The sequence below is a fragment of the Falco cherrug genome, chromosome 11 (assembly GCF_023634085.1).
Source record: "Falco cherrug isolate bFalChe1 chromosome 11, bFalChe1.pri, whole genome shotgun sequence".
Lineage (NCBI taxonomy): Eukaryota > Metazoa > Chordata > Aves > Falconiformes > Falconidae > Falco > Falco cherrug.
The window spans coordinates 9024197-9049165 of NC_073707.1; the positions used below are offsets into that span (position 1 = coordinate 9024197).

At 40.9% G+C, this 24969-nt stretch overlaps 1 protein-coding gene across 3 annotated transcripts; it reads left to right on the forward strand.

Moving 5' to 3' along the window:
* Window positions 1-1112: 1112 nt before the first annotated feature.
* Window positions 1113-24955, forward strand: FAM168B (family with sequence similarity 168 member B). 3 transcript variants are annotated; one of them, XM_055723290.1, is made up of 7 exons: window positions 1113-1267; window positions 7798-7878; window positions 11517-11600; window positions 15815-15957; window positions 16912-17089; window positions 18323-18452; window positions 19811-24955. In XM_055723290.1, exons 2-6 carry the CDS (start codon window positions 7809-7811, stop codon window positions 18433-18435), a joined length of 588 nt encoding a protein of 195 aa, XP_055579265.1. In that variant the 5' UTR covers window positions 1113-1267; window positions 7798-7808; the 3' UTR covers window positions 18436-18452; window positions 19811-24955. The 3 variants fall into 3 exon arrangements, with proteins under 3 accessions (XP_055579265.1, XP_005441733.1, XP_055579264.1); XM_005441676.4 differs by lacking the exon at window positions 1113-1267 and adding an exon at window positions 1688-1825; XM_055723289.1 differs by lacking the exon at window positions 1113-1267 and adding an exon at window positions 14349-14397 and having other exon boundaries at window positions 7834-7878.
* Window positions 24956-24969: the final 14 nt, after the last annotated feature.

A 24969-nucleotide genomic window follows, 5' to 3' on the forward strand; every position in this document is an offset into this window, starting at 1 on the left:
AAGGACGAGCAGTATGATTGCTGTGTGGCTGGCACTTTGGTCTGTGCTGTGTGTTCAGTAATGTCCACAGTCTCTGGGCAAAATTCACACGTTGCTATTGTGTCCCATCCTCTGCAGATACTTAGTGCTTTACCTAAGAAGGTAAGTTCTAGATCTTGTAAGATGAGAAGTCTGAATGTTTTGTCCGAGGAACAAATCATAACCCGAAGAGGTCCCGTGAGGTCTGAGCTGCCAGGTTGGCTTCCACCTGCAAGTGGAAAGGTGGAGGGAGGCTCCCCAACCTAAACAGATAAACCCCCTTTAGGCTGGCTTGCTCATGTTTCAGTTTTATACTGAGTTTGGGACAGTTCCAATTTCTAGAGAACTCTGATGGGTTTCCCTGCTCCGAGCACAGAAAAACTACAGAAAAAGTGAAACTTTTCATGAGGAGTTACTGCATTCACAGCACCACCTGTCCAGGTGCCTCACACAGCCACAGGCACTCTCGGAGGTGCTGTCTGACAGCTCTTCTTTGCCTGCCCGGTCCCAGTATGGGTGGATCTCCCCCTTCCCCGGATCTCCCCGTCCCTCCGCAGGTGCAGCCCGAGGGGCCCGGCCTTTCTCACTACACAGCAGCTACTGCACGGGGGCCTGGCCCGGGCCCCCCGCCCCCGGCCCGCGGCGGGGCCTGCCCCGCCGGCCGCCCCCGGCCATCGGTTCTCCAGGCGGTTTCTGGGCAAAGTGCGAGGAGGCCGAGCCCCGCGGGGTGCCCGGCACCGGGTCCGTGGGCGCCGGGGACGCGCAGCCGGGAGAGCCCGGGCCCAGGCGCTCCCCCCCGGGGCCGGACGAAGCCCGGGCTCCCTCCGACGCGGCCCGACCCCTCAGGCGGGCGGACAATCCCCCCGCGCTCCCCGCCGACGGCGACAGGGTCACGTGCCACGGGGTGGGGGGGCAGCGCCCGCGGGCTTCCGTGCACGTGACGGCGGCTTCCGCCCCCTCGGCCGAGGGCGCGCGCCCCCTCCCCCGCGGAAGTGACGTCGGCCGCTGGTCGGTGCGCAGTTGTTCGGTGCGGCCGGGCGCGGAGCAGCCGGAGTCGCCCGGCGGCCACTGCCCCCGCCCCTCCCCCCCCTCCGCCCCGCGCAGCGCCCGCCCGCCCGGCCCCGCCCGCCGCCCCGCCCCGCCCGCCGCCTCCCGCACCCGCGTACAGGCGCGCACAGCCGCACAGCCGCACGCACGCAGCGAGACAGCCAGCGACGGCCGGGCCGCCACCACGAAGCGCCGCAGCCCGGTGAGTGCGAGGTGCCGCGGGTGGCGCCGGCTTCCGGGGCCGCTCCTTCCCCCCGCCGCGCCGGCCCGTTATGTAAGGGAGCCCGGGCCCCGCGCCTCCGCCGCGGCCTGCGCCGCCGCCGGCCCCTCGGCAGGGCCGCGCCGCCCCGCCGCCCCCTCAGGCGCCCGGGCGAGTCCCTCGGCGGCGGCGCCACCCCGGGGGGCGGTGCGGGGGCCGCGGGCAGCGCCGGGGCCGGGGCAGCTCCGCCAGGCGGGGCAGCCAGCGGCCCTCGGGGGCTCGCAGCGCCCCGTAACAGGTGCCTGGAGCGGCCTGGGGAGGGCGGCAGGTGACGGGCCGGCTGCGGGGGGAGCGGCGGCCCCGCAGCGGCGTGCGGGCCGGCCCGGGGCCCTGCTCTGCGGCGGGCGGGAGCTCGGTCAGCCGTGCGGTGGGTTGCGTGCGGGGCACGGCCGTAGTGCCGCCTCGCTGGTGTAGGCTGGAGGTGCTGGGGATAACTTCCTAAAAACCGGGTACAGCGTCGGGAGGGCATCGGCCGGCTGGATTTTTAATTAAATAGCGTGGGTAAGCTGCGGCGCGTTGTACCTGCCCTGTTACCTTTGTGTCTGTCAGCTGGTGGAAGGAATAACATTTTAGTCGTCCATAGCTTATAGGAGCAGTTGTGAGACAAAAAGGCTCGGTGCGAACCGGCCTTTCAGCGCTTTTCTAGAACGTTTGGAGCCAAACCATACACACCAGGCACATCGTGAAATCTGGGCTCCCAGAAACGTAAAAAGTTAGGTTTTTAGCTAAGGGGAGGTACACCGGTATGCAGTGCTCAGCATGAGAAGAGCTGGCCTTAACTGGTTCTTAAATGTTCAGTAGTAGTGTGCATGTTAATCTAATTTGACTAGACTTTCTGTCTGCTCTAATGTGATTTTACAGTAGGATATATAATTGTTAGTGTCATAAAACTTCCATGCTTGTATAACGCACGCTTCCCAACCTGTATGTTTGGGGTAGTAATTACACGCCTTAGCTTTCAGGTTAAAAAGCAGGAGGAATTAAGAGGCTTTTGGAGATTCTTTCTCGATTTGGAACTTGTAACAGTTTCATCTTGTTTCAAAAGTCAAGGTGGAATAAACTAAAAATGAACTTAATGAAAAAACGCTTTGCAGGGTAAGAATTTACAAAGAAGCAGAGCTTCAAGATTTAACTAAGAAGTTGTAAATGTCATTCCTTCACATTGTAAGGTTTTATTCTTCCAGTTTGATCCCCCTTCTCAGAGTTGATGAACTTCCCCTGAATTTGGCAATAGGCAGGCTTCTAAGATTTTTACGATGAGGAATTGAATATTTTGCTGTGCTGCAGGGAGAGGAGCTGACAACTTTTATCCCCTTGTGCAGTACCACCAACAGGAATCGTAGACTGAGAAATGCTGGGCCATTTGTTTAATTTTTCCATAGATAGTGGGTGTTTGGAGAAGAAAGGTTTCGGTAATGTTCTGGAGTTTTAGCAAGAATAGAGTAACGCCACTAACGTACAAATGAAGTTGATTTACAAGCAGGGTCTTAGTATTACATTTTTGGTGTGGGTTTTCTGTTTGTGAATGACATAGAACTTATTATGTGGATTCTTTAATATATGATCACAGTGTCTCTATCCTTACTAATACTGGGTACAAGTAGTGTTGTGTATTTCAGCACCAAAAAAAACATAACAACAAACAGCAAGTAGAATAGGCTTAGAGATGAGAATTGTATTCATTAGAAAGGATTAAGAAGTCTAAACTGCTCTATTCCTTTGTAGTCTTGAAAAATTGCATACACACAAAATATAGAAGGGTGATTGCAGGCATCTCATTCTTTCTTTTTTATGAGAAGAACATCTTGTAACTGGAGCAGGGGAGGAAGACTTGCATGTGAATGATGTTTCCAGCTTTGTATTTTATTTTGCATGAACTTTGGGCAAAGTTATTAACTGTCCTTTTCCAGGCTGTGGTTCTGCAACCTCAGTCTGTACTGCCACTCTCCATTCATGCTGCCTTACTTGCATTGGTACTGGTGCTATCTTAGCCATTTGGTGATGAGTCTCGGCTCTCTCAAGCTGGGACAAAGAAAATATAGCAACCCTCTGCTGAAAAAACTCCAGGAAAACACAGAATTCTGCCAACCGACTTAGCTGATCTAACTTACTTGAGGGGTCAGAGTGCAGTGCTGTCCCAGCACAGGGAGTGGGACCGCTTGCCAGAAGTGTGGCAGTTGTGTGTAAGCATTGATTCCAGCTGGCTTCAGTTGCAAACTCCCAAAAAAACCATGCCCTGTTCTGAACAGGGCCAATACTTGCTTCCTTGTAAAATTTGGTGACCTTTTTTGTGGATGAATGGAAGAAATGAAGCATGTACTACCTGCAAATACCAATGCAGTGTGATATGTGTTGTCTTAGACTTCATGAAGTCTTGAATGCCTGCTGATAGGAGCCCCCTTTTCGAAAATAATTGTGACGAGGGCCTGCTGTTTGGCCTAGGATTTGCATCAAAGGGCCTATTTTGGTGGCTGAAGTTTTAATAGAATGTAATGCAGCTAGGACTTTAACCGTTGTTGGTTATTTGAAGAACTGAAGTGTCCTGAATTATTTCCTTTGTTGCTTAGGAGAGGAAACTATATTTTTACATTACAAATTACCAGGCATATAGGAATTGTATTTTACTTTCATTAAGCTTCAACTGGAAATCAAAAGGGTAAAATGTAGAACATTACTAAGGTGGTAATTAAGGAATTGTACGTAAGTGGAAACTGGGTAGTTTGTACAGTTTCATAGCAAATGACATTCTGAAAGTATTACAGGATGGACAGATGTTAAATACTATAATGACTTAGTGTGAATCTGCTTAAGTTCCAAGAACAAAAGCATTAGTGGACCGCAGTAGTGTGCTTTAGGCAAGGTACTTGGAGATTCTTCCCCAGCTCTTGTGATGGAATTGTCATCAAGTGGGCACAAAGTGGCATTCAGTAGATCTGGTTCTGATAGTGTTTCCACACACCTTTGAAAATAAATTTTAACAGATGTATTTCTTACTAAGGAATATGGAGATTGATTTACAGTATTTGCATTGATATGTGGGTTTTTGCATGTATCTCTGTAAAATTATTTTTAAAAGCAGAATTTCATAGAAACATGCTTGTTCTGAGTGCATCAGGAAAAGCTATGTGCAAAAGAGCATCCAATTTGGAATGCTGGAGCTTCAGCGTTAGCAGTGGCTGGCCTTTGTGCTCAGCTTCCTGAAACATGGATTGTCCTGGTATCTGTACCAAGGTGAGATTTAACAAGCTTGATCAAAACTTGAGTTTTATTGTTTGGCTTTGGCAAGAATGAAAGGTGAAGCATTTGCACTTCCCAAGCATGCTTGCATAGTCTTTAATCAGAGTATCTTTAATAAGGATGATTACCTTAATTTCAGCTGAAAGAATTAGTTGGCTGTAATTTATATACAGTTGACTGTGCAATTTATATACAGATGATGCACAGTAGACACTTATTTACATATACATTAACATGAGAATGCTTTGGAGGGGATGCCAACAAAAAGGTTGAAAGCCACGGTTCTTTGGGTTTGCTTCGTACTAGTTTCCCTAGCGTTTGATGTGGACTTTAAGTGTTACAGGGAAGTGGACTGCAAGTTTCCATATTTCAATATAACAGATGCCCTTCCAAGTAAAATTATTGTAAGAGTGGGATGATTGCAACCACTGCGTAATACTATATAATTATACTTCCACATGCTGGGTCCTTCAGAGAAGACCTGAAAATAGTTATTTTCAGTTAGAAGTGATCTGAAGTTTTGCCTGCATTATAAAAACTGTAAGCACTTATTGTAGGCTGGTGGATTTCTACTTGTATTTCAGTGGTGAAAGCTGTAGTGTGAAAGTGCATACCTGTTCAACCAAAGTTGAATTAGTATGTGTCTGTGTACACACTCCCAGTTTCGACGTATGGATGCATTTGAAGTGGAAGTTGACGTTGTTTCCAGTAAGAGGCAGCTGGCAGGCTCCCAGTGCCATAGGTGGTTTTTTTTCCCCTTACTGGAGTGGAATTCCTGTCTCTTGATCTGCACTTCCTTTGAGATTGTCTGATGAGTTATCTGACCTTTTCTATTCATCTTCTGTACCTTTTCAGCTTTGTATGTCTTCTGTTTGTCATCTCCCAGAATGTATGTCCTTGTGTTATTCTGCAGTCACCGACTAGTAACACTTCTAATAGTTGGAGGGTGGTTTTATATTCTTTATGTTTTACCCAGATATTCACAGAATGCTCTTACTGTTTGTTTTTTTCTTTCTTCTTGTTGCCATTCAGAACGGTGAGAGGGTTACAGGCTCTTCTTTCCTCCTAATTGCTGTAGGGACGGCAAGGAGCAGCAGAGTATGTGTAGGGGTATGGGGGTGTGGGAGAGTGCTGCTTACATTTGAGTGGAAGGCTATATCCACCTCCCTTAAGACCCCCCCACAACTTGGAAATGCTTGCTGAGACTGAAGTGAAGCTTGAACCTCTTACGGGTTTTGTAAGTTTAGAGACAAAATGTGACAAAATCAACACTGAAAGAGGAGCAGAGTTGCAAATGAGAAGGAAATGCAGGGAGATGCTAAGGCAGCAGACTGGAAGTTTTCAAGTAAGTAAGTCCTTCTTTAGGAAGGAGGATACACAGAAGAAAGTACAGGGGAAAAGAACAGTCTTGCTACAGTGAGTGAAATGCTAGTCCTGCGAAATATGCCTGTTGGTTATGGCACAGCAGAGTTAATGCTACTAAAACTCTACGGGGCTTCAGTGGAAAATACTGCTTTATACTTGAAGACAACTAGTTTGCTGTAGAACATTTCCAAAGAGATTTGTGTCAAACTGCTTTTTTAAATGTTGGTCAGGTGATTAAAACATTGCTCTGGGGAACTTTTTTCATCCTAAGCAATGTAAATGGCAAGTTGTTTGTTTTTAACTCATTCTTGTCTTGATACGTAATCCAAGTATGAAAATGGAAAAAATAAAAGCAGTTCTAGTTAAGTTAGTGTTATAAGTGTGTGTGGGGAAGTCCAAGAAACTGGTGAATCTTATTTCTCTTACACAGAGTTTGAGTGTTTTATGAAATCTGATGATACACTTTCTGACTTCTTAATTGTGCACAAATGGTTCTTCTGCTGTGTACTAGGCACTGCTAAAACTTGACGTACAGCTGAATTTAGTGTTACTTCAAAAGCAAACTACTTATGCTTTATACAGTCACTTAACATAAGTTTATTGATGCAGCTATACTGATAAACTTAACTCGGGTTCCTGCCATAATGTATTCTGTAGCTGAAGTAGCGCGTGATTAATGATGTCTCTTCTTGCTTCATAAACTTTATTTACAAAATTCTGTTAAACTGTTTAACACACTGTTCATTTAAAGAAAGACAGCATCTCAAGCGGTGGAAGAGGAAGTGACTCAAGTATCAGATATTAACAGTTAATAGGAAAGTCTGGTTTCATAGTGTGCCCTCCTGTTCTGCTGTCAGAGGCTGTTGTCAGAAATGGGCAGCTGCAGGAAGAGAAGTGGTAGATCTGTAAATAAATGAAGAAAACAAGATAATTGAAAATAAAGGGGGGGGGGCGGGGGGGCGTGTTTTCTAAAATACTAGAAAAGTAGTTGTGAATGGTACTGTGTAAGAGGCACATGGAAAGCTTGCTTGTGAGCTGTGATTCCTAGAAGTACATAGGTGTACTAGAAAAGCTTGAGAAGCATCCTCAGTGCAGTTTTATTTTCCTTGGTGTTTATATATAAGATGTTTTTTAAAGATGTATTTGGTTTTATTCCTGCCTGTGATGCTAGCTGTAGGTGCCTTTCTGGTGTGTGAATACGTAATTCAGAAATGACTGGACCCAACTGTCGGCTTGTCATAGGCTCTGAAGAACTTGGCAGCAACTAAACAAATGTGAGCTAGTTGTCTAATACAGAAAGTCTTTTGCCACTTAGTTCTGCAATACTTGGGCTGTTGATGGTTGATGAATTTAGTGCTGGTAAAGGACTGGAATCCCAGGCTTGAAATGTGAGCAGTAGTAGACTGGCAGTATTTGCATCCCTTGGCTAGATGCTTCACGAAAGAACTGGGAAGAAACAAAGATTGATGAGATGGTAGATAAATGCTAAGTGATTGAAAGATGACATGGGGGGAGAAGTCCAACACAGGTGGACTCCTGCAGTGGATTATAGATTTGCACACCATGGGGGAGCTCTTAGGGATGGAAATATTTTGAAAACATGCTCTGCAACAAGGAATGTTTTAATTCCTGACACATTCTCTAGGTGATTGAGACTTGTGATGCTTTGAAACTTACTTCTACAGCTACTCTGTCTTGCTTTTAGCTACAGTTTTAGTGTTGATGAGCAGTGGAATTGCTGCTTTTTCCTCTGTTACTTTTTCTTCTGATTATACTTTCCCCCATTTCCAGTTCAGTTGTTGAGATCTCAAGCTTTCCCTATGCTCAAGTAAATACTTTTTTCTTTTTCTTTTTTTCTCCTCCTGATTTAGTTACTGAAATCATGAATCCTGTGTATAGCCCTGGATCTTCTGGGGTTCCCTATGCAAATGCCAAAGGAATTGGTTATCCAGGTAAGTAACTTTTTTTTTTTTTTAAATGAGTTTCAATTACATTGATCTGTATAATCAAGGAGAAATAGTCAATTATGAAGGTCTTCATGTATGGTAATCTGTTTGGGGATTTGGGTGGGTTTTTTTTAAAATGTAAAGAATGATGTTTTAAGAGTGGTGTTAGTTGTTCTGTTATATTTCTAACTCCAGTATCTCTTCCAAAGCAGCTTATTTTAGGAGCTCTAATAATTATGCCCTGAAGGAAGAGGAGTCAGTCTATTTCTGCTGCTAGTTGGCTGGCGCTGTTAACCTTTCTATCCTCTTAATTCTTCTTCATGCTATCTGTTTTATGACTGCCTGAAGCATGGCATGAAAGGTGGGACCAAGCAAATGGCCAAAAAATGTGTTTAAAAAAGAAATTAAATGCATTTCTTGCTTTTTCTGCTTCTCATTTGTCTTCAGGTTTTCCACCAGGGTTTTTTTTTCCCCCTCATCTCCTAATGTGTTTGCGAGCAGGCTTCATTTCTGGTGTCCCCATAATTCAAAAGTTGGATAAGGTAGTAGTTAGATTTGGATAGAACTTACCAGGGAGGCTGAAGAGAAGGGCTGTGTGCCTCTGTGAGGCACTTCAAGCAGTATGTCTTGCTGCACTTTCCCCCTCCCACCCTGATATCTGTGGGGTAAGGGAATTACTCCATCCAGGGAGAGGCCAAAGGGTCTTTCAGCTCAGATTTTATGTGTCATAAGCAATTACACTTTTGTAGCTTTTTACGCGGAGGCTGTTTTGTGATCTAGTTGATGTCTGTGTTGGGAGCTAGAAATCATTCTGCGTTGCTACTGTTCATATTCTCTGTAGCTGTACTGTATTTTCCTACTAGTATTTACAGTTTAAAAATTCATTTATCAGCTTAGGTAGCATACTGGAGTTCCTGTCTTCCTCTTCCACTTTTCTCTGTTTCTTTATTTAAAAACTGGTGCTTAAATGAATTTTCTTTACTGTTGACTTGATAGTCTCAAAAACCTTTTACTTTTTATTTTTGCTTTTCAGGTACTTTTAATTTTTCCTCAAACCAGGGTATCTTTCTTGATTTCTACAGTATTTATAAGGGGAAAAGACAGACTGTGTTGCGATGTTTTTAAGTCAATTGAGTGACTGAAATGGTGCAGTAATAAATTGTAAAGCTGATGCTATGTAACCATAAGGTCCTGCGTGTTTTTTTCTTTTATTCTTTGTAACTGTCTGTAGTTATATGGACTACGGTAATTTTATAATAAGGTGAGCAGCAGTGGTTTACTAATCAATATAAGTTGCAGTGCAGTTATATTCATAATATTTGCTTTTTCAGGGCTTTCTTTGGCATTAGATATGGATTGTTATGAATTATTTAAATATAACTGTATTTTTATCTCTAATCATTTTCTAAAAACAGATTTATGTTAAACTGTTTCATTTGCACTTATATCCATTTACACATTGCATTGAAGCGCTTGTTTATATTAAACTAAGTGGTACCTTAATTTACTTAGGAAGATGCACTATTGTAGATTGATGAACAGCAGTTTAAACAACATTACAACTTCTAATCTTTTATTCTGTTATACATATTAGACTACATATACAGTACTTACATAATTCAGTATTTGCTAGTTTTCACTTGGTTGTAAATTAGTATAATTAAAATACATGGAATTGAAGTAGAATTGCTATAGAAGTGCCATAAATGTCATGCTACAAGTTGATCACCCAAAATTCTTCCTTAAAACAGTCAGTCTGTTTACACAACTGTAACCCTTATTAGTAAGGTCTTCAGATTTACACTGTTAGAGATTGTTTGCTGACCCACCTGGTTCAGGCTTAAAGGTCATGGCATAAACACAAAACACATTCTCTAAAATGAAAAGTAGATTTGTATTTTAGGATTTCGTAAAACTGTTGCATTACAAAGTCTCCCTTCTTTGCCTCTCCTAGTTCAAAAGCTACAGATTCTCCGTTCAGAGTCACTGAATTCACATGGGTTGCATGGCGATAGAAAGTAATGAACATATCGCTAGGTGGGATGTATTATGTAAAGGCACTGTTTCTAAAGCTGTTGCATACTTAATAGCTGTTTATGTTACACTACGCCCATTTGAGGTTGTTGGAGGGGTTTACAGTAGCAAGGGTGCCACAGCCGAATAATCTCATATAGATGAAAGTTCTGTGTAGAAGTTAAAACTACTGCTTCTTGTAGTTGTTTTTCATAAATGACTTGTTTCCTGAGCAGCTCAGGGTGCTCTACTGTGGAGTTAAACCTATGAAGAAACAAAAGAGGACTGAAAATGTATACAATATATAATGTTGCATGTGTGCAGTCACTTTGAGTAAGGTGTAAAGCTTCACTAAAGTTTTTCGCTAGCAGCTTGTGAATTTGAAAACTTAAGAGCTATATACACTCTGAAAAGTTTTGTATTGGATATGTTGTTTTTACCTTTGATTTTTAAGCTTAATGCTTTTCTTAGTCTTACCCATGCTGACCACCTAATAGCAGTGGCAAGTGTATGTCACTTGATATGTTTACAGAGTACTTTAAAAACTAGGTTAGCATATACAGTCCTGAGCTAAGGAATTTTTATTATTAGGAGTAATGGCTAAAGACTCTGGGATTTATAGCAAAATAGAAATCCTTCAAATTTGAATAGCAGTTTACAACTTAGCAACTTTAAGCCTGACAATGAATATACAAATAGTAATTCCCTTTTTTCTGGAGAATTGGAATCTTTATATGTTGATAACAAAATGTGGTAGTAACTCTGTCTTTCTAAATACAGACATTAATCGTTTTTACAGTTTGGAAAAATGTAAAGAAGTTCCTGGGAAAATTAACAACTATGATTAATACAGATATTTCACTTACTACAATCTAAACAAACTTTGTATCTTTCAAGTAACTAGCTTTTTTTAATACTGTTTTATGCCTTATGTTGGAGACCAATATATCGTGATGTTAGTTCAGCCACAGTGGTTCTTGTATTCTGGTGTAGAAGTGTTTACCTACCCGTTTGTCGATCCCTCAGTGAACCACTTGTTACTGTTAACTGTGATAGTACGTGCCTGGAACTGGTGAGCTTGTCTGATGCCTGAGTGCAGTAACAAATCTGTGTCAAATGCAACAAATGTTTTGGACTACTCAGTGTTGCTTTGTACTCTTTGCTTGGGGTATCTCTGATCTGAAGAGTCGGTCACTGACTTTCAGGGATCTATTTCTGTGAAAAAGTCCCTTTTGTTCAGATAAATATTTTATGTACATCAGGTCTTGTTCACCAACACTTTAATCGGTGTCAGAACAAGTCAGGGGCGAGAGGGGGGGGTTGGATAGTTGCGCACAACTTTGTTGCCCCACTGACTGAAGTGTTACTTAACCAACTTTTGGGATTTGCTGAAACAGGGATGTAAGGGAGAATGGCACTTGTCACTACTTAAGCTGTTCCCTTCATCTGGCTTTCAGCTTCAGGTGGCTTGGGAGAATTGAAGCCCAGTGTTTTAGTTGAGGAGGTGTGATTGGAGGCTGATTGTTAGCTTATCTCAATCAAAAGATGCGCAGTGAGAATCTTTGAGAGTGAAGTCTGGTTAGACTGTTCAGTCGGTCTAGAAAATAACTTTGACATATTCTTTTTTCTAGCTGGCTTCCCAATGGGCTATGCAGCGGCTGCTCCTGCCTATTCCCCTAATATGTATCCTGGAGCAAATCCTACCTTCCAGACAGGTACGTGTAATAGGTGTGTCAAAGCAGTAACCTGAATTTTGGAAGTTGTTAGAACCAAGAAAGAAGAAAAGCTGTAGAGGCTTACAAATAACACTTAAACTGTGGGATAAGTTTTACGTTACTTTGAATATGACTCATAAGGAATCATCTGATAAATTAAAAAGAGTATAATCTTGTCTTCAGTCATACTGCTTTCACCTACAGAGAAAGGAGAATCTGAGTTTTTAGCTGTTGTTTCTATATTTCAGGCTTGAGGATTTGCATCATGTTTCCCTTCACTGCTTCCTTCGTGAATCCGCTTGCTTTGCATCCTACTGGTTGTTTCCAGATTCCTGTTTTTCTCGGTTGTCTTCAAAATTATTCTTTTTCATCCTTTCCTTAAATTGTATCTTACCAAGTTCAGTTTGCTGCCTTCTTTCTGCCCTTAAAATTGTCTTGCACAAACTAATTGTCTGGAAAGCCTGGTTGCTGGGTGAAAGCGGTTTGCCCGTAGTAGATACTGGAGGAGGGTTGAGGTAACTGCACTTGTATGTGAGAAAGGGACTGTCATGTGCTTAGGAAAAGGGACATGGTGAAACAGGCACGAGAAATGGAAGCACTCGCCTAAGTTGTTTTCATGTAGGTCTGCTTCCACAAATAAAAGATTATTTTTGTATGGTAATGCTTGAAACCAAACAGAAACTCATAGCATTTGATTTCTACTTAAACCAGGAACATACACCTGATAGAATAGTACTCTCCCTGTGGTTATTTTGTATGTGAAGGAATTCCTTACATTGCTTTGTTAATGTAGATTTGGGCTGTCTTCAGGAACTTTCACTTGCATGTATTATGTCAGCATTTCAGAGATACTTGTGGCACATAACCAAATTTGTCCCAAATGCCTGTGTGTAACTTGTGGAGATAGGAAAAGATGCTGATTGAAATTGGGAAGCTTAGGTTGTGAAAGTCTGCTTGCAGTATTGAAGTTCAATGTTTGCAATGTATGGTGTGTCATTAACTACCAGGAGACTCTTAAAAGGGTGTGGCAGCAATTACTGAGGCGAGAGTGTAAGTCATCTAAAATGTTTGCCTTCAGAACCTATTAAAAGTGTGTAGCTTTCCTTGGAACTGTGGAGTATTCTAGTTGTACAAACAGGTACGGCCCGTGTGTCTGTTCGGTTTGCTGCTTAGAGGCATAGCAAGCGCAGAGCTGATTTTGGCTTGTCTTTGGTCTTGAATTCTAGATAGGGAAACGGATGGATATTATAAAGTTCCAGTAATTAAAAAAGAAAAAAAATATATCTGTCCTTTGATAGGGTATTGCCTCTGTGCAGGAATCCTATCTAGGGGCACCAGCCTGCATTTGCACTGGGTTGCTTAACTTTTCGAGAGGGGTGTTCAAGGGAGAGTAGTTCCCATCAGGGGTGTAAGTCTTAGCATGGGAATCCAGACCCTATCTGGGATCTGATTATTGGCTTGTATTACTAATAAGCCTTCAGTTTCACGGGTGAGATTTGCCTTGGTGATGTCTCTGCCTTCTGTGCTTCAGTGTACGTATCGTCAGGATTCCTGCAGCTGTGCTGAGGAGTAGCTGTAGTTTTTAATCTAAGGATCAGATAACTGAAAGGTATTTTTGGTTTTATTACTGGTTGCAATTTGTGAATGCTGTTGCAGGAAGATGAACATAAGTTGCACGTAATCAATTTGCCAGATCATGAGACTGATGTTTTTACCCAGTTGATTGCATTTTCTCCTTCATGTCCGTTAACGTTGTAATAAAAGGTTATGGTTTCTAGGGAAGAATGTTGACTTGTTTGACTTAATCTCATTGTAAAATCAGTTTGCATTGATTAATCTTGGAATATATTTCACACTATATAACAAGGTTAGAGTAATATATTTTTCACTTTTCTGTTAAAAAGGAGTAAAGATATATAGAAGTCGTATACCATCTTGGAATGTCCTTGATTCTTTTTAAAGCTAGTACAACTAGTCTCTATTGCTGTTGAATAGAAAATAAACTTCTGTTTCAGAACTAAGAATAGCTTCAAGCTTTAGCTACTCTTTAAGCTACGAACAAAAGTTCAAAATGCCCAGATCTTCTAATTCAGGCAGATAACTTGACGTACTTCATCCTACCAACTGGGATGGTTTTTTAACTTTTCTGATGTAACTGCTTGTTTGTAGAATCAAAGCTTTTGTAAATTCACATCACACAGCAGTATTTGAATGTGCCATGCCACTGCTGTTCAGGAAGGGTACCTTCTGGTACCTACAAGTATTTTTCTTAAATTTCTGTGTTTTTCAGTAACAACGTGGTTTACTTTAAGGTCTTTGCTCCCTGTAAGGGAGGAAAAATTTAAATGGGAAAGCAGAATACCTCTTGTACAGATGTACCACTTTGCAAGGATGAAATTTAAATTACTGTGCAGCCCTATCAGTGGGGTTTTAGAATGAGAGGGCTTGCTGAGGGCATAGTTGTAGTTCAGTAGTGGTGCTTCATGTTCAGCATTTTGTAGTGGAGTTCTTCAATGCAAATAGCTCCTTGTACTAGAAGTAGAAGTTATTCCTCACCATGCTCTATTAGTCAGATACTTAGGAGTTCTAAAAACTAGTTCAGAGTAAGTGCTGTGGTAGCTTTCTTTAGTGTCTAAAGGCGATAAATTCTATTTGGAAAAAAAAACAAACCCAAACACCCACATACATCCCCAAAAAACCCCATGGGAAGCCTATTTCTTCGTTAACATAACAATTTTCTGTTTGAAGGGTGGAATGAAATTGGAAAGAAACTCGGACTTCTGCAAAAAGAATGAAGGTCATCTGTCGTCATGCCGTCTGCACAGACTGATCTTTCACAACACAAATGCCAGTGTTCTCTCTGCTATATGGCTTCAGATCTGTTCTCTGTATTGAAGTCAGCACATTCTAGACAGATTTTAAAGTCAACCTAATCTCTGTTCTGATAGTCTCACTTTTTACTATGATTACCAAGTGGTTTTTTCTTCCTTGTGCTGCCCTAGTACTCGTTTGTACGATTCCAACTAAACAGAAAATGTGTCTGTGGATGTTTGTCTCAGTGTGGCCTGCATGAGACCCAGGATCTCTTGGGTGTAGCACAGGCTTGATGTTTTCTCCAGAATAGGTCATGAATATCATTACTGGTGGGTGCTGCTGCAAAGGTATTGGTATTGCCACTCTGGCCATTAAGCCATCAATCTTGAGAGTATGGCATGCAGCAGCAATGCTGCTCTTCATAGATCTCCTCCATGCCTCATCAAGCCCTTGTTCTGTTATCCTGAGACCTTGTCCAGCGAGGGCTGGAGAAATTGCAGAACTGTCTTCAGGCAGGGTCTGAGCCAGCAGTTGCTACTTATCTCTGTAAAATTGAATGGTTCCCAACATTTACAAGGCAGTCTGATTTGGGGGACCTTGCAATAGGAAAGCAAAATTCTTTCTGATGGCACCTGAAGTCTTACTGTAATTTATAAAAACAATTCTTAAGTCATTGTTAAGGGTGTATCTATGTGTGTAATACACAAAAAGATTTAAAGATATTAAAGTGCCTTCAAAGTCTTAATTTGTGGCTGCAGTGATCTCTACAGTGCTTGTGTTAAAAAGGCCTATGGCCTTTTGTATTTATTTCAGTCAGTTCAGAAAATGCCTGAAAACAAATATGAATAAATGTAAGTTGAAGTAGAGGTTGCAAATTGTGAATCTGTGTTCTCTGAAAATCCATCTGGAGCTCTTTACATGATTCTGACTTTTGAAATTGTTGTTCTTGTGCTGTATCATCATTGGTAGAAGGTAACTGCAGGTTAATTAACCGTTACCGTTTTGCCAGTACAACTTGGGGTGCATTGAGAATCAGGCCAATATTAACAAGTGCCAAATCCTGCTATGTAGGAGCTGCCTAATATGCTGAATCCAAGTATTTAACGACATCACTATGAAAATCCAAACCCACTTTTTTTATTCCTTATCCATAGATTTAAAAAGAAAATTGTGCAAATAATATCTTTAACTTTTCATGCTTACTTGACACAGTCAACTATTACTTTCAAACTGTTCTCAGTATTGTGTAAATGATAGAACTTGTGCTTGGATATTGAGACTAGCCTACTAAGTACTCTGATGAAGATTAAGGAATTTGGAAATCGTTACACCTGACCTTAGAAAGCAGTGTACTGACACTTGTTTTTCATGTTTTTAATGCAGATTTACCTTTGTTTCAGGTTACACACCAGGCACCCCATATAAAGTATCTTGTTCACCCACTAGTGGAGCAGTGCCGCCGTACTCTTCGTCACCGAATCCCTATCAGACTGCTGTGTACCCAGTTCGAAGTGCCTATCCACAGCAGAATCCATATGCACAGGTAAATGGACCAAACAAAAAAAACCTGGATAGTTTTTTTACTTTGTAGTATCTGCTTGAACTCTTTAACTTCACATCACTTACTTCTTTGTGGATGGAGAGAATATTTAGTTGCCTACAGTAAGAATTTTTGATAGTGATTTACAGACTGTGCGTGTGTTAACTCTCGCCTGACAGTTACTCAGCACTTTAACTGGTAATGTGTTCAGTCTTTGAAGAGACACTACATTCGGTAATTTTAAAAATGTGTGCTGGATGCTGTAAACCATATTCTGATTTCATTTTGTCAAAAATTGTCATAAACTTGTGTGGGTTTTTTTGATATTTTTTTTTAATTTTAGGAAGTCTCGGTTGTGATTCAGGGAGTTAGTCTCATACTAGGCAAACTGTTGAAAATTATTAGAAAGGATAAAATGAAGACAGTTCACTAAATATGATATTTTGGGGAAAGTTATCGCTCTTTCTTTCATGGAGGAAACTTGCCTTGCATGTACACGGTAGTTGAAGGGAATTAAAAGCATGTAACAATGTTTATCTAGTCTGCTTAGTGTACTTGGATTTGTGAAAAACCTTTGGTTCTTTAACTAAAAGCAGCTGAATAAAAAGTTGTGAAAGAATAATCCATGACAGAACTTCTCTCAATGTAAGAAAAGATAGGAAAGGAAGGGGAGCGAGTGAAGGATGAGCTGTTGTTTCTGAAGGTAGTCAGCACTGGAGTTCTGCAAAGGTAGCTGCTTTGAATGTTATCCTAAATGTGTTTAAAAGGGGCTAAACGTTAAAAAGTTTACCAGGGAAACAATTGAAATAATTGAAATGAATGTTTTTGCATCTGCTCTGTAAATGCATTGGATCTTTAGAAAAGTTATGTTGTCGTTCATGAATGTATCATAAAATAAAATCATTAGGCTTCCCAACAGATAACTGTAATTACTTAATTTACTTTTGTCTCCAACAGCAAGGCACTTACTACACACAGCCTTTATATGCAGCACCACCCCACGTAATCCACCACACCACAGTTGTGCAGCCGAACGGCATGCCAGCAACCATGTATCCTGCTCCGATTCCGCCGCCAAGAGGAAATGGTGTGACAATGGGGATGGTGGCTGGGACTACTATGGCAATGTCAGCAGGTATGTGAACCCTTGTGTTTTCCGATGAAGCTCTCCTTTCAGTGTGGGACAACACAGCTGCATTGCAAAAATGTGATGCCAGAAGTGTACTTGGCAGTTCAGAATGGGTCCAGCTAGATCAGGTTTCATACTTACTTGGTGATATTTTGATTATACCCGAGGATGGAGATACCACACCCTCTTTTCTGATACTAGTATTACAGTAAAATAGTTCACCATATCTGTATGGGATGTCATTTCCTCTTGCATCCTTTGCTTGTCATCTCACCCAGAGTCTGACTTCCTCTTCTCAATACATTTCTCTATGCCTGGTTGAAAACAGCAACCTCTTCAGGCTGAGGGAGATGCAGTGTTCTCAGCCCACCCCTCTATCACTGACCTTCTTTGTATGTTGAGATAAAACATTTTATGTGTTTACACTACCTGCAGGTCTTCTGTGTCATAGACAATGGTTAGGGATGTCTGCTTCCTAATGCCACGCTCCTTTAGTGGCAGTGTTTTGGAGAAAATGTTGTTTAACCAATAATCTAGAGTCATCTGTGAGCATTTACTGAGGGGCTGTCATGCTTTGTTACTCAGTGGGTGTTAACTTGTGAAGAAATGTCCACATTCACTCAAAGGATGCTCAGTTCAGTAATAACCAAGAGCCGTGAGCTGCTCATCTTCAGATTCTGTTTTTTTATCTTGTGAAATTTATGATTTAGTTTAAGGAATCTCAAAACTAGATAATTTGTGTGTCAAACTGAGCTGGCTGGAGATTTGCATGTGGGCAAGCTTATGCCAGGTGTTTGTTACTTTTTCTCCAAAGTGCTGTAGAGTAATGCTGTTAAGATCCTGCCTTCTCAGCCTGTTTGTTTCTGAAGCCCCTTAGTCTGTAATACAAACAAGAACTAAACTTGACTGATAAATCAGAATAAATATCTGTACCATCACGTATTCTTAGGGCTTGTTAAGCCTGCTGTGGGAAAAGTTTTGCAGTGAGTAATGCTTATGTTGCAGGCTTTCTGCTAGAGCTATTTTTGAGTAATGAGTGTCTTTGGGTGCATTGGACTAAACATTAAAATGGTCCCCTTGCATAAATGTTTGAAGAAAGATTGGGGCTGGAGTGCAAAATTATACTGGTTTTAAATTGGAAGATGAACAAGCTGTGATGGTTTTTATAATTAACTTTTTTTTTTTTCCCCTCTGTAGTAGAATTTGTCCTTACTGAAAAAAATGTTCTCTTCATCCTAGGTACTTTGTTGACAACTCATTCCCCAACTCCAGTAGCCCCTCATCCAGTTACTATGCCCACATACCGGGCTCCAGGAACACCAACCTATAGTTATGTGCCCCCACAGTGGTGATCATCCTGGCAGTCAGTGTAAGTTACTGATTTAGATTAAAAGCAGTTAATATTTCTTATAAATGACAGCATTGGAGGTTCTTACTGGGGAGATTTTTCAGAAGGTAAGTAGTCTGTGGTACTTCTACAGTATTCTAATTGAGTAAGAAGACACAAAAATTAATTGCTTCTGTAATAGCTGTTAAAGAGAGAAGCCTAGTGGGACTTCTTTAGTGGTCTGTATCTTCAGAAACCATGAATCATTTTCATGGTTCATGATTGCTGAATATGAAAGAAAGAGCCTCAACTTTGCCTTATTAAAATACATCTGGGACTAAATGTTTTCAGGATTTTTGATTCATTGGTAATTGCTGAATTCAGCAGTAGCGCGAATCCTGAATGAAGCAATGTGTGTAACTTTAGTCTTACTTTTGATTGGCTAAATATTAGGCAAGGTAAGTGTTTTGCCTTGCTCTGAGGGTGAATTTTTCTCACAAGGTGCTGAAACAAATACACAACCTTGAGTTGATTTCATATATTCACTTTGTTTCATGTAAATACCAATCAGTTCATACCTCATGCAGTCAGCAAGGAAAAAATCACTTCTAGCGTGGACCAAAATTTAGATCATGGGTTTCAAGAAAAGGAGTTTAATTTTGAAATCTGCTGTAGGGTGGGATGGATTTTGGGGGCGTAATTTGTGTCAAACTGACACGAAGCCTAATATTTTTGGGATCCTCAATTCTATTTCTGATTTTTTTTAGCATAAATTGAGAACTGTTTCATTTGCAATAAGGACTTTTTGAGACCAACTTGAACTAGAAATTTTCACTTTTAGTCTGTTTAGTTTTTGACAAAGTTAACTTTCTCTGGATTTCTGTTTCAGCTGTTAAGAGTCCAGAGTTCTATGATGACAGGTGACTATTCCCTTTGAGTTAGTAATGCAACAGCCATTTCTCATTTTGCTGTGATGCCACATATCAGTCTGCAGATCTGAAATGTTTCACGTACTATATGATACTATACTATGTATTTCATCCAAGAGCATCATATTACATGAGTATAAAAAGTGAGTTTTGCTGTGGCTAAACTCATGACTGCTGATAATTACATTTAGCATAAAATACCTTTTTAATATTGCACCTTCTACTTTGCCATCACTAGTAGTTTTGTCCTAAGCTGGAATTGACATGGCAGAAGAAAATGAATGTAGTAAACTCTTAACCTAGAAGCCTATAGGACTGGATAAGTGCTAGGGTAGCATTACCTAGTGGTTAACATCTGTTGTGTGTGCATATCGATGTGGTGCGTGCAACGTTAGAATGTTCTGCCACACTCGGATAGTATCTCACGTAATTGAGAAAATTTCCTGCTTTTTCCTCCCCCTTTTAACGTAGGTTTGAAGATGGGAGATATGCAATCAAGAAATTGAGGTTTAAAAGTTGGTGCTGAAGCCCTCATGCCTCCAACCAGGACTTTTCTTCTGAATGCTTTCAACACTTGGCTAAACACTACTAATTCCTGATCACTGAAGATTTTCCAGTGCTGCATATCTTACATCTTGGAACTCCAGCAGTTAGTCTTAAAGCAAATCCTGTTTTGTGGACTGTCTTGCAATTTTTTAGCTAATTATAATGATAAAAAGGGAGTATAAATTTATTCTGATCCATATCTAGTTGAATGCATGTTAAAACACAAAAACAAAGCTTGCTCAATCTACCTGCAGTGACTGATGCAAAAACCATCATATGCAAATCCAAAGGAACCGAAAAGTATTTTACAACTTGTATCACTAATGCACTGTTGTAATGTATGCAGGGTCTTAAAAGGTAGAATCATGAAAGTGAGTTTCTTTATAGAATACCATAATAGACATTAGATAAGTGCTTCAGCCTTTTTCAGGTTGATGGAGTTGCCAGTTCAAAAGGGGCATATTTTTATTTAAGTGATGTATTCTTTTCAAATTCAACTATTAATTTGGAGTGACTGGAAAACGAGTCAGACAAGCTGTAGAAATCCCGCACACGATTAGTTTACTTCATGCCTTTTCATTTTCATTATATGGATTCAGTGTTATACAGACCTTCTTAAGGATCAGAATGAAATGACAAAGGTAATGCTGTGTGTGCCAGTAAGTAGAGCAAACTTCCTTGAGGCAAAACTGGCTCTTGGGAATAGTAGGAGGTGACATCACCTGCGTAATGAATTGCATGTCCTGGGGAGATAACTATCCAGTACTATCTTTCATATGATGCAAGATGTGTCAAAGTGAGACTGCCACACAGACTTGATAGAAAAACACTTTCTTTTCGTTCTCAGTTCAGGAAATCCGTGCTGTTTTTCCTAAAGAATGTTGTAGTCAGTTGAAAATGTATGTGCAATTGATCCAGCTTGCTTTCCTGAAACTTAAGAAATGCTAGGGCTTTCTACAACAAACAGGAGTTCAGCTGCATGTTATTCTGAGGAAAGCTTGTGTGCCTGATGAGTATGTTAAAGGGGAACAAATCATTTTAACACAATTTCCTTATTAGCTACTTGCAGTATGGGCTATGGATATGCTGTAATAGGACTGCCAGGATACAGAGGTTTCAAATACCTGTTGGGTTTTTTTTCCTGAAAATATTTGTAATTGAAGTAGGAGCCATTTGTTGGTTACAGCATTTTGATGTTTTCGTAGTATTTTCTTTTTTTACATCCTAAATTGCACTTGGAAGCACGTAAATTAAGACTTGACTGCAGATTAGCATTTCATTGCAATGAGTCATTTCTGATATTCTTTCTTGCAACTTCAATTTTTAAAAAGTACCTCAAAGCAAATGCTGTGGAGATAAAGGGCTAGCCTTCGAACCCATTTGTATACCAAAATTGTTACGGGGGAGATTTTAAATTTTTAAATTTGAATATTGCACATTAAAATCAAGGTTTTTCTTGAACCTGCTTGATTTACAGTTCCGGAAAGATGCGAATTTTTTTTGATACATTCAGCCTGCAATAAATTATGCAGTAAATGGTTATAAAATGTTGTTCCCTTTTAAGCGTTTACACAGAGGTATATCAGGCTGTATTGTTCTTGTAGGTTAACTTCCGTTCAGAAGTAGATTTTTTTTTTTTGAAGTTGTATATGTAGTTACGCTTTGTTTTGGGGTGTTCTGCTCCTATATGGGTTTGGCAGCTACTTCAGGGTATCATCAGTGCTGATTTAATGCTGCCATTACAGTACTCTGTCCTGGCGGGAGGCTTCTGTACCTTCATAACTTGTTGGTGGTTAGAGCCTTCAGTAACTTTATTTTTTACAGTAAGCACTCTCCATATTTTGTACTTCTTTTTTTTGTTTAATAAAGTTTAGGTTGATTTTGCATGAATCGCTGTCAGTGGATGGCCCCCTTATTTCTAATGCCTTGAATATAACTATGTTTTTGGAATAAGTACTTTAAACCTTACTCATGAGCACTTAACTGCAGCTTAGGGATTTCCATATGTTTTTCTATGGAGCAGAAAATTACCCCAGGCAAACTTATTTGAACTTGTACTGCTTTGTTGCAAGTCTGTTGAACAATTCCATTTGTGTGGTAATTTGCAGTTTTGATTAGTCAGGTGTGCCAGAGAGTACAGTGAACATTAGTACAGGCCATTTGTCCATTTTAGCTAGTAGAGTTTGACATTTTGTCGTCTTAGCGTGGTTTTAACAGAGCTGAGGTTGAAACAGTGCTCTACTGGGGAGAAGCTATAAAAAACAAGCTCAAAGCTTTGCTGTCTCCTGTCTCATCACCCAATAAACTAAAGCTTGGAAAATCATAGGAGAGAACTTTCATGAATGCTGCAATAGATAAATAGTTAAGGAATGAATATGACTTCCTATATATTTGCTCTGACTTCAGATTCCTGAATGTCATCTTGGAATTGGTCTCTGTATAATATTCTGTAACATTTAGGCAGTCTCACTTACTTGAGCACTTTTTTTTCTGAGTTGCATTATGGGATTCATCCACAAGGGGAGAACTGTACCTTTGTCCAAAGGTACTGCGCCTTCCAGTTTTGATAGATTATAATCTGCTGGGAGGGTGGAGCGTGTCTCCATTAGTTGATATGGAAAGTAACCAAAAGCACAGTGCAGGGGGACGGGGGGAATATGTGTATATATAACTATCTTAATGGTATTTTGTTGCAAATAGTAGAAAGCATGGATATAAAACTGCGGCGGGGGAAACTGTACATCGTTAAATAGGCGTTTACACAGTGAGGGTCTTAATGAAACATTCTCTCCTGCTTTTTATATAACATTCCCTATTTAGAATTCCTTTATAAATAAATACGCAGTATGTGTTTGCACTAGAGCTCCTCAGCAGGTGAAAAGAGCTAGTGCAGTAGAGACATTTCAGATCAAGCTTCTCTTTAAAAAAAAAAAAATACAAAAAAACAAAACTTTTATGGCAGCTTTATATGATTAAGAAGAAAAAAGTACTACTTTAAACCTGGAACTGAAAATAACTGTTGCAGCAATAACAAAGAGAAGTCCAAGGAAGATTTTTTTTTTTAATTCAAATTTCAGGTGTTGAGTTTAGATAAAGTATTTTTTAAAAACTGAGGTATTCCCTATGTCAGTAACAACTGATGAAAATGTCTTTTAAATGTAGCAGCAGCAAAAAAAAAAAAAGGCTAATAATTGGCTCTAAAAACGTGTAGCCCTAGTCAGTGGTATGGTGGTTATTAACGAAACACTAGGAAGGGAAATGGAGAACCTACTACTAGATCTTGCTTATGCTTGTAACCATCTGATGGAAGTTTCTAGGAGAACGTGCAGGAATGCTACTCAAGAAAGCTTTTTGTGTGTACTATGCAAGTTAAATGCTTAGATGCAGTGGTAGATGAAAAAAATCTTTTATTTTAGTTGAAGTCCTTCCTTATATTGCTTCATCCACTGAAAAAAAAACCCCAAACCACCACCACCCTTAAGTACCACCATGTCTTAGTGTTGTTTGAGAATAGTTCATGGTACAGAGTTGTATACCAGGGTACTCAGCATTGACTGCTCTTCACATGGAGCATTCTGGCTTCACTGCTGCTTGGGTAGTAAGGCCACTTCAAGGTATCTGAGCAAGAGATGGTCAGAATTGACTTGGAATCGCTCCCCAGTGCTTAAGCACAGTATTATACACTGTTCATTTGAGTTTAGAACATACTTTTGCTTGAATAGGTAAGCGCAGCAATCTGATACCACCACTTAACTCTAGGCTTAAACTCATACCAGAGCATAGTAAATACCGTGTATGTGAAACCTCCCATCTTAGGAGCACGAACAGTAGTGAAGCTTCAGCTGGAACTTGCGGGAGAGAGGAGAGGTGCTGCGGTTGTTGGTTGTTGGACGGCAGGTACGTGCAGTTTCCCAGGACGCCGTGTGTGCGGTAGCGGGTAGGACACGGAGGGGCTCCGCCACCAGCGGCAGGGGTGTCCCTGGCCGACCCGAGCGTGTGCGCGGGGCTGACAGCAATCCAGTCATCCTCACCTCCGGGTGTGTTTGGGCACCTGTTCAAGAGATGTAAAGATTTAAGCTCATTCAGATTGTTCTTGTTAATAAGTATCAGCTTTCTATTCCTGTGTTTTACCAACTCTAAGCTTCCTGCAGAGACCCTGGGACTGGATGAGGTAGAATGGCGGGGAGCAGGAACAACTGCAGCAAAGGTAGGAGAGTCTTGTGCACCGGGTCTCACCAGGAATCCGGTTCCTCTGAGGTCCCGGCAGCAGCGGGGGCTCTCGGCGGGCTGTGTGTGCCTCTGCGGGGGCGCTGGGAGGACATGCGGTGTTTTGTAGGCAGAGAGAGGGAAGAGGAGCAGTGCTTATCTGGGGACAAGGAAACCTTTTCTTGTGTGGGTTGAATATAACACTGAAACATCGGAATTCCACAGGTAGTACGGGTCCACTTGTGATGTTAAAAAATACTCTATAAACAATTTATGGGCTCTGAAGTTTCAACATCAAGAAAGCAAACGTGACTTTTCTAAACTGTTGCGAGTTTTGGGCACTTAGCAGGCAAACTGGGAAAGCTTTTTTAGCTGGCTGCTGTACAGACTTGTTTTAAGTAGAATGGATTTGTTAGTGGGGTTTTTTTATTGTAATGCTATTATTGGCTGCCCTCCTGTCTAAGATTTGAAAAAGTGAGTGCATGCAGTGGAAGTACAAGAGGCCCCAGTAATAGTTCTCCATGTTTGTTATGAAGTAGACACAGGTTTCCTTTTTAGGACTTTTTTTAAAACTGTCTTACGAACAGTTGTATTGGTACTTTTTTTTAATTTTAGGTCAATGTTGTCTTCCAGAATAAGTTTTAAGGCATCACTCACTCCTGCATTGAACTATCGCATCAACACAAAGAGTGGAGATTCCATTCTGAGCCAGTTCAATTGTGAAAAATTCATACTTTTTTATTTTTTATGCAATTCAATGAGTAGATGAGCTCAGACTTAAATTCTTAAAAGCACGTTTATTGTAACAAGAATTGTTATGTATTAATACTTCAGTTTTCAATAAAGATTGACTTGTGTTGCTTATTGTGTTTTTTTCC

What these genes read in the sequence shown, in the direction of transcription:
- FAM168B (XM_055723289.1), top strand. Translation starts at nt 7,849, where the DNA reads ATGCAAATGCCAAAGGAATTGGTTATCCAG. An exon ending in CAAAGGAATTGGTTATCCAG is followed by an intron (nt 7,879 to 11,516) that starts GTAAGTAACTTT and finishes TCTTTTTTCTAG; the next exon opens with CTGGCTTCCCAATGGGCTAT. An exon ending in CTTCTGCAAAAAGAATGAAG is followed by an intron (nt 14,398 to 15,814) that starts GTCATCTGTCGT and finishes CCTTTGTTTCAG; the next exon opens with GTTACACACCAGGCACCCCA.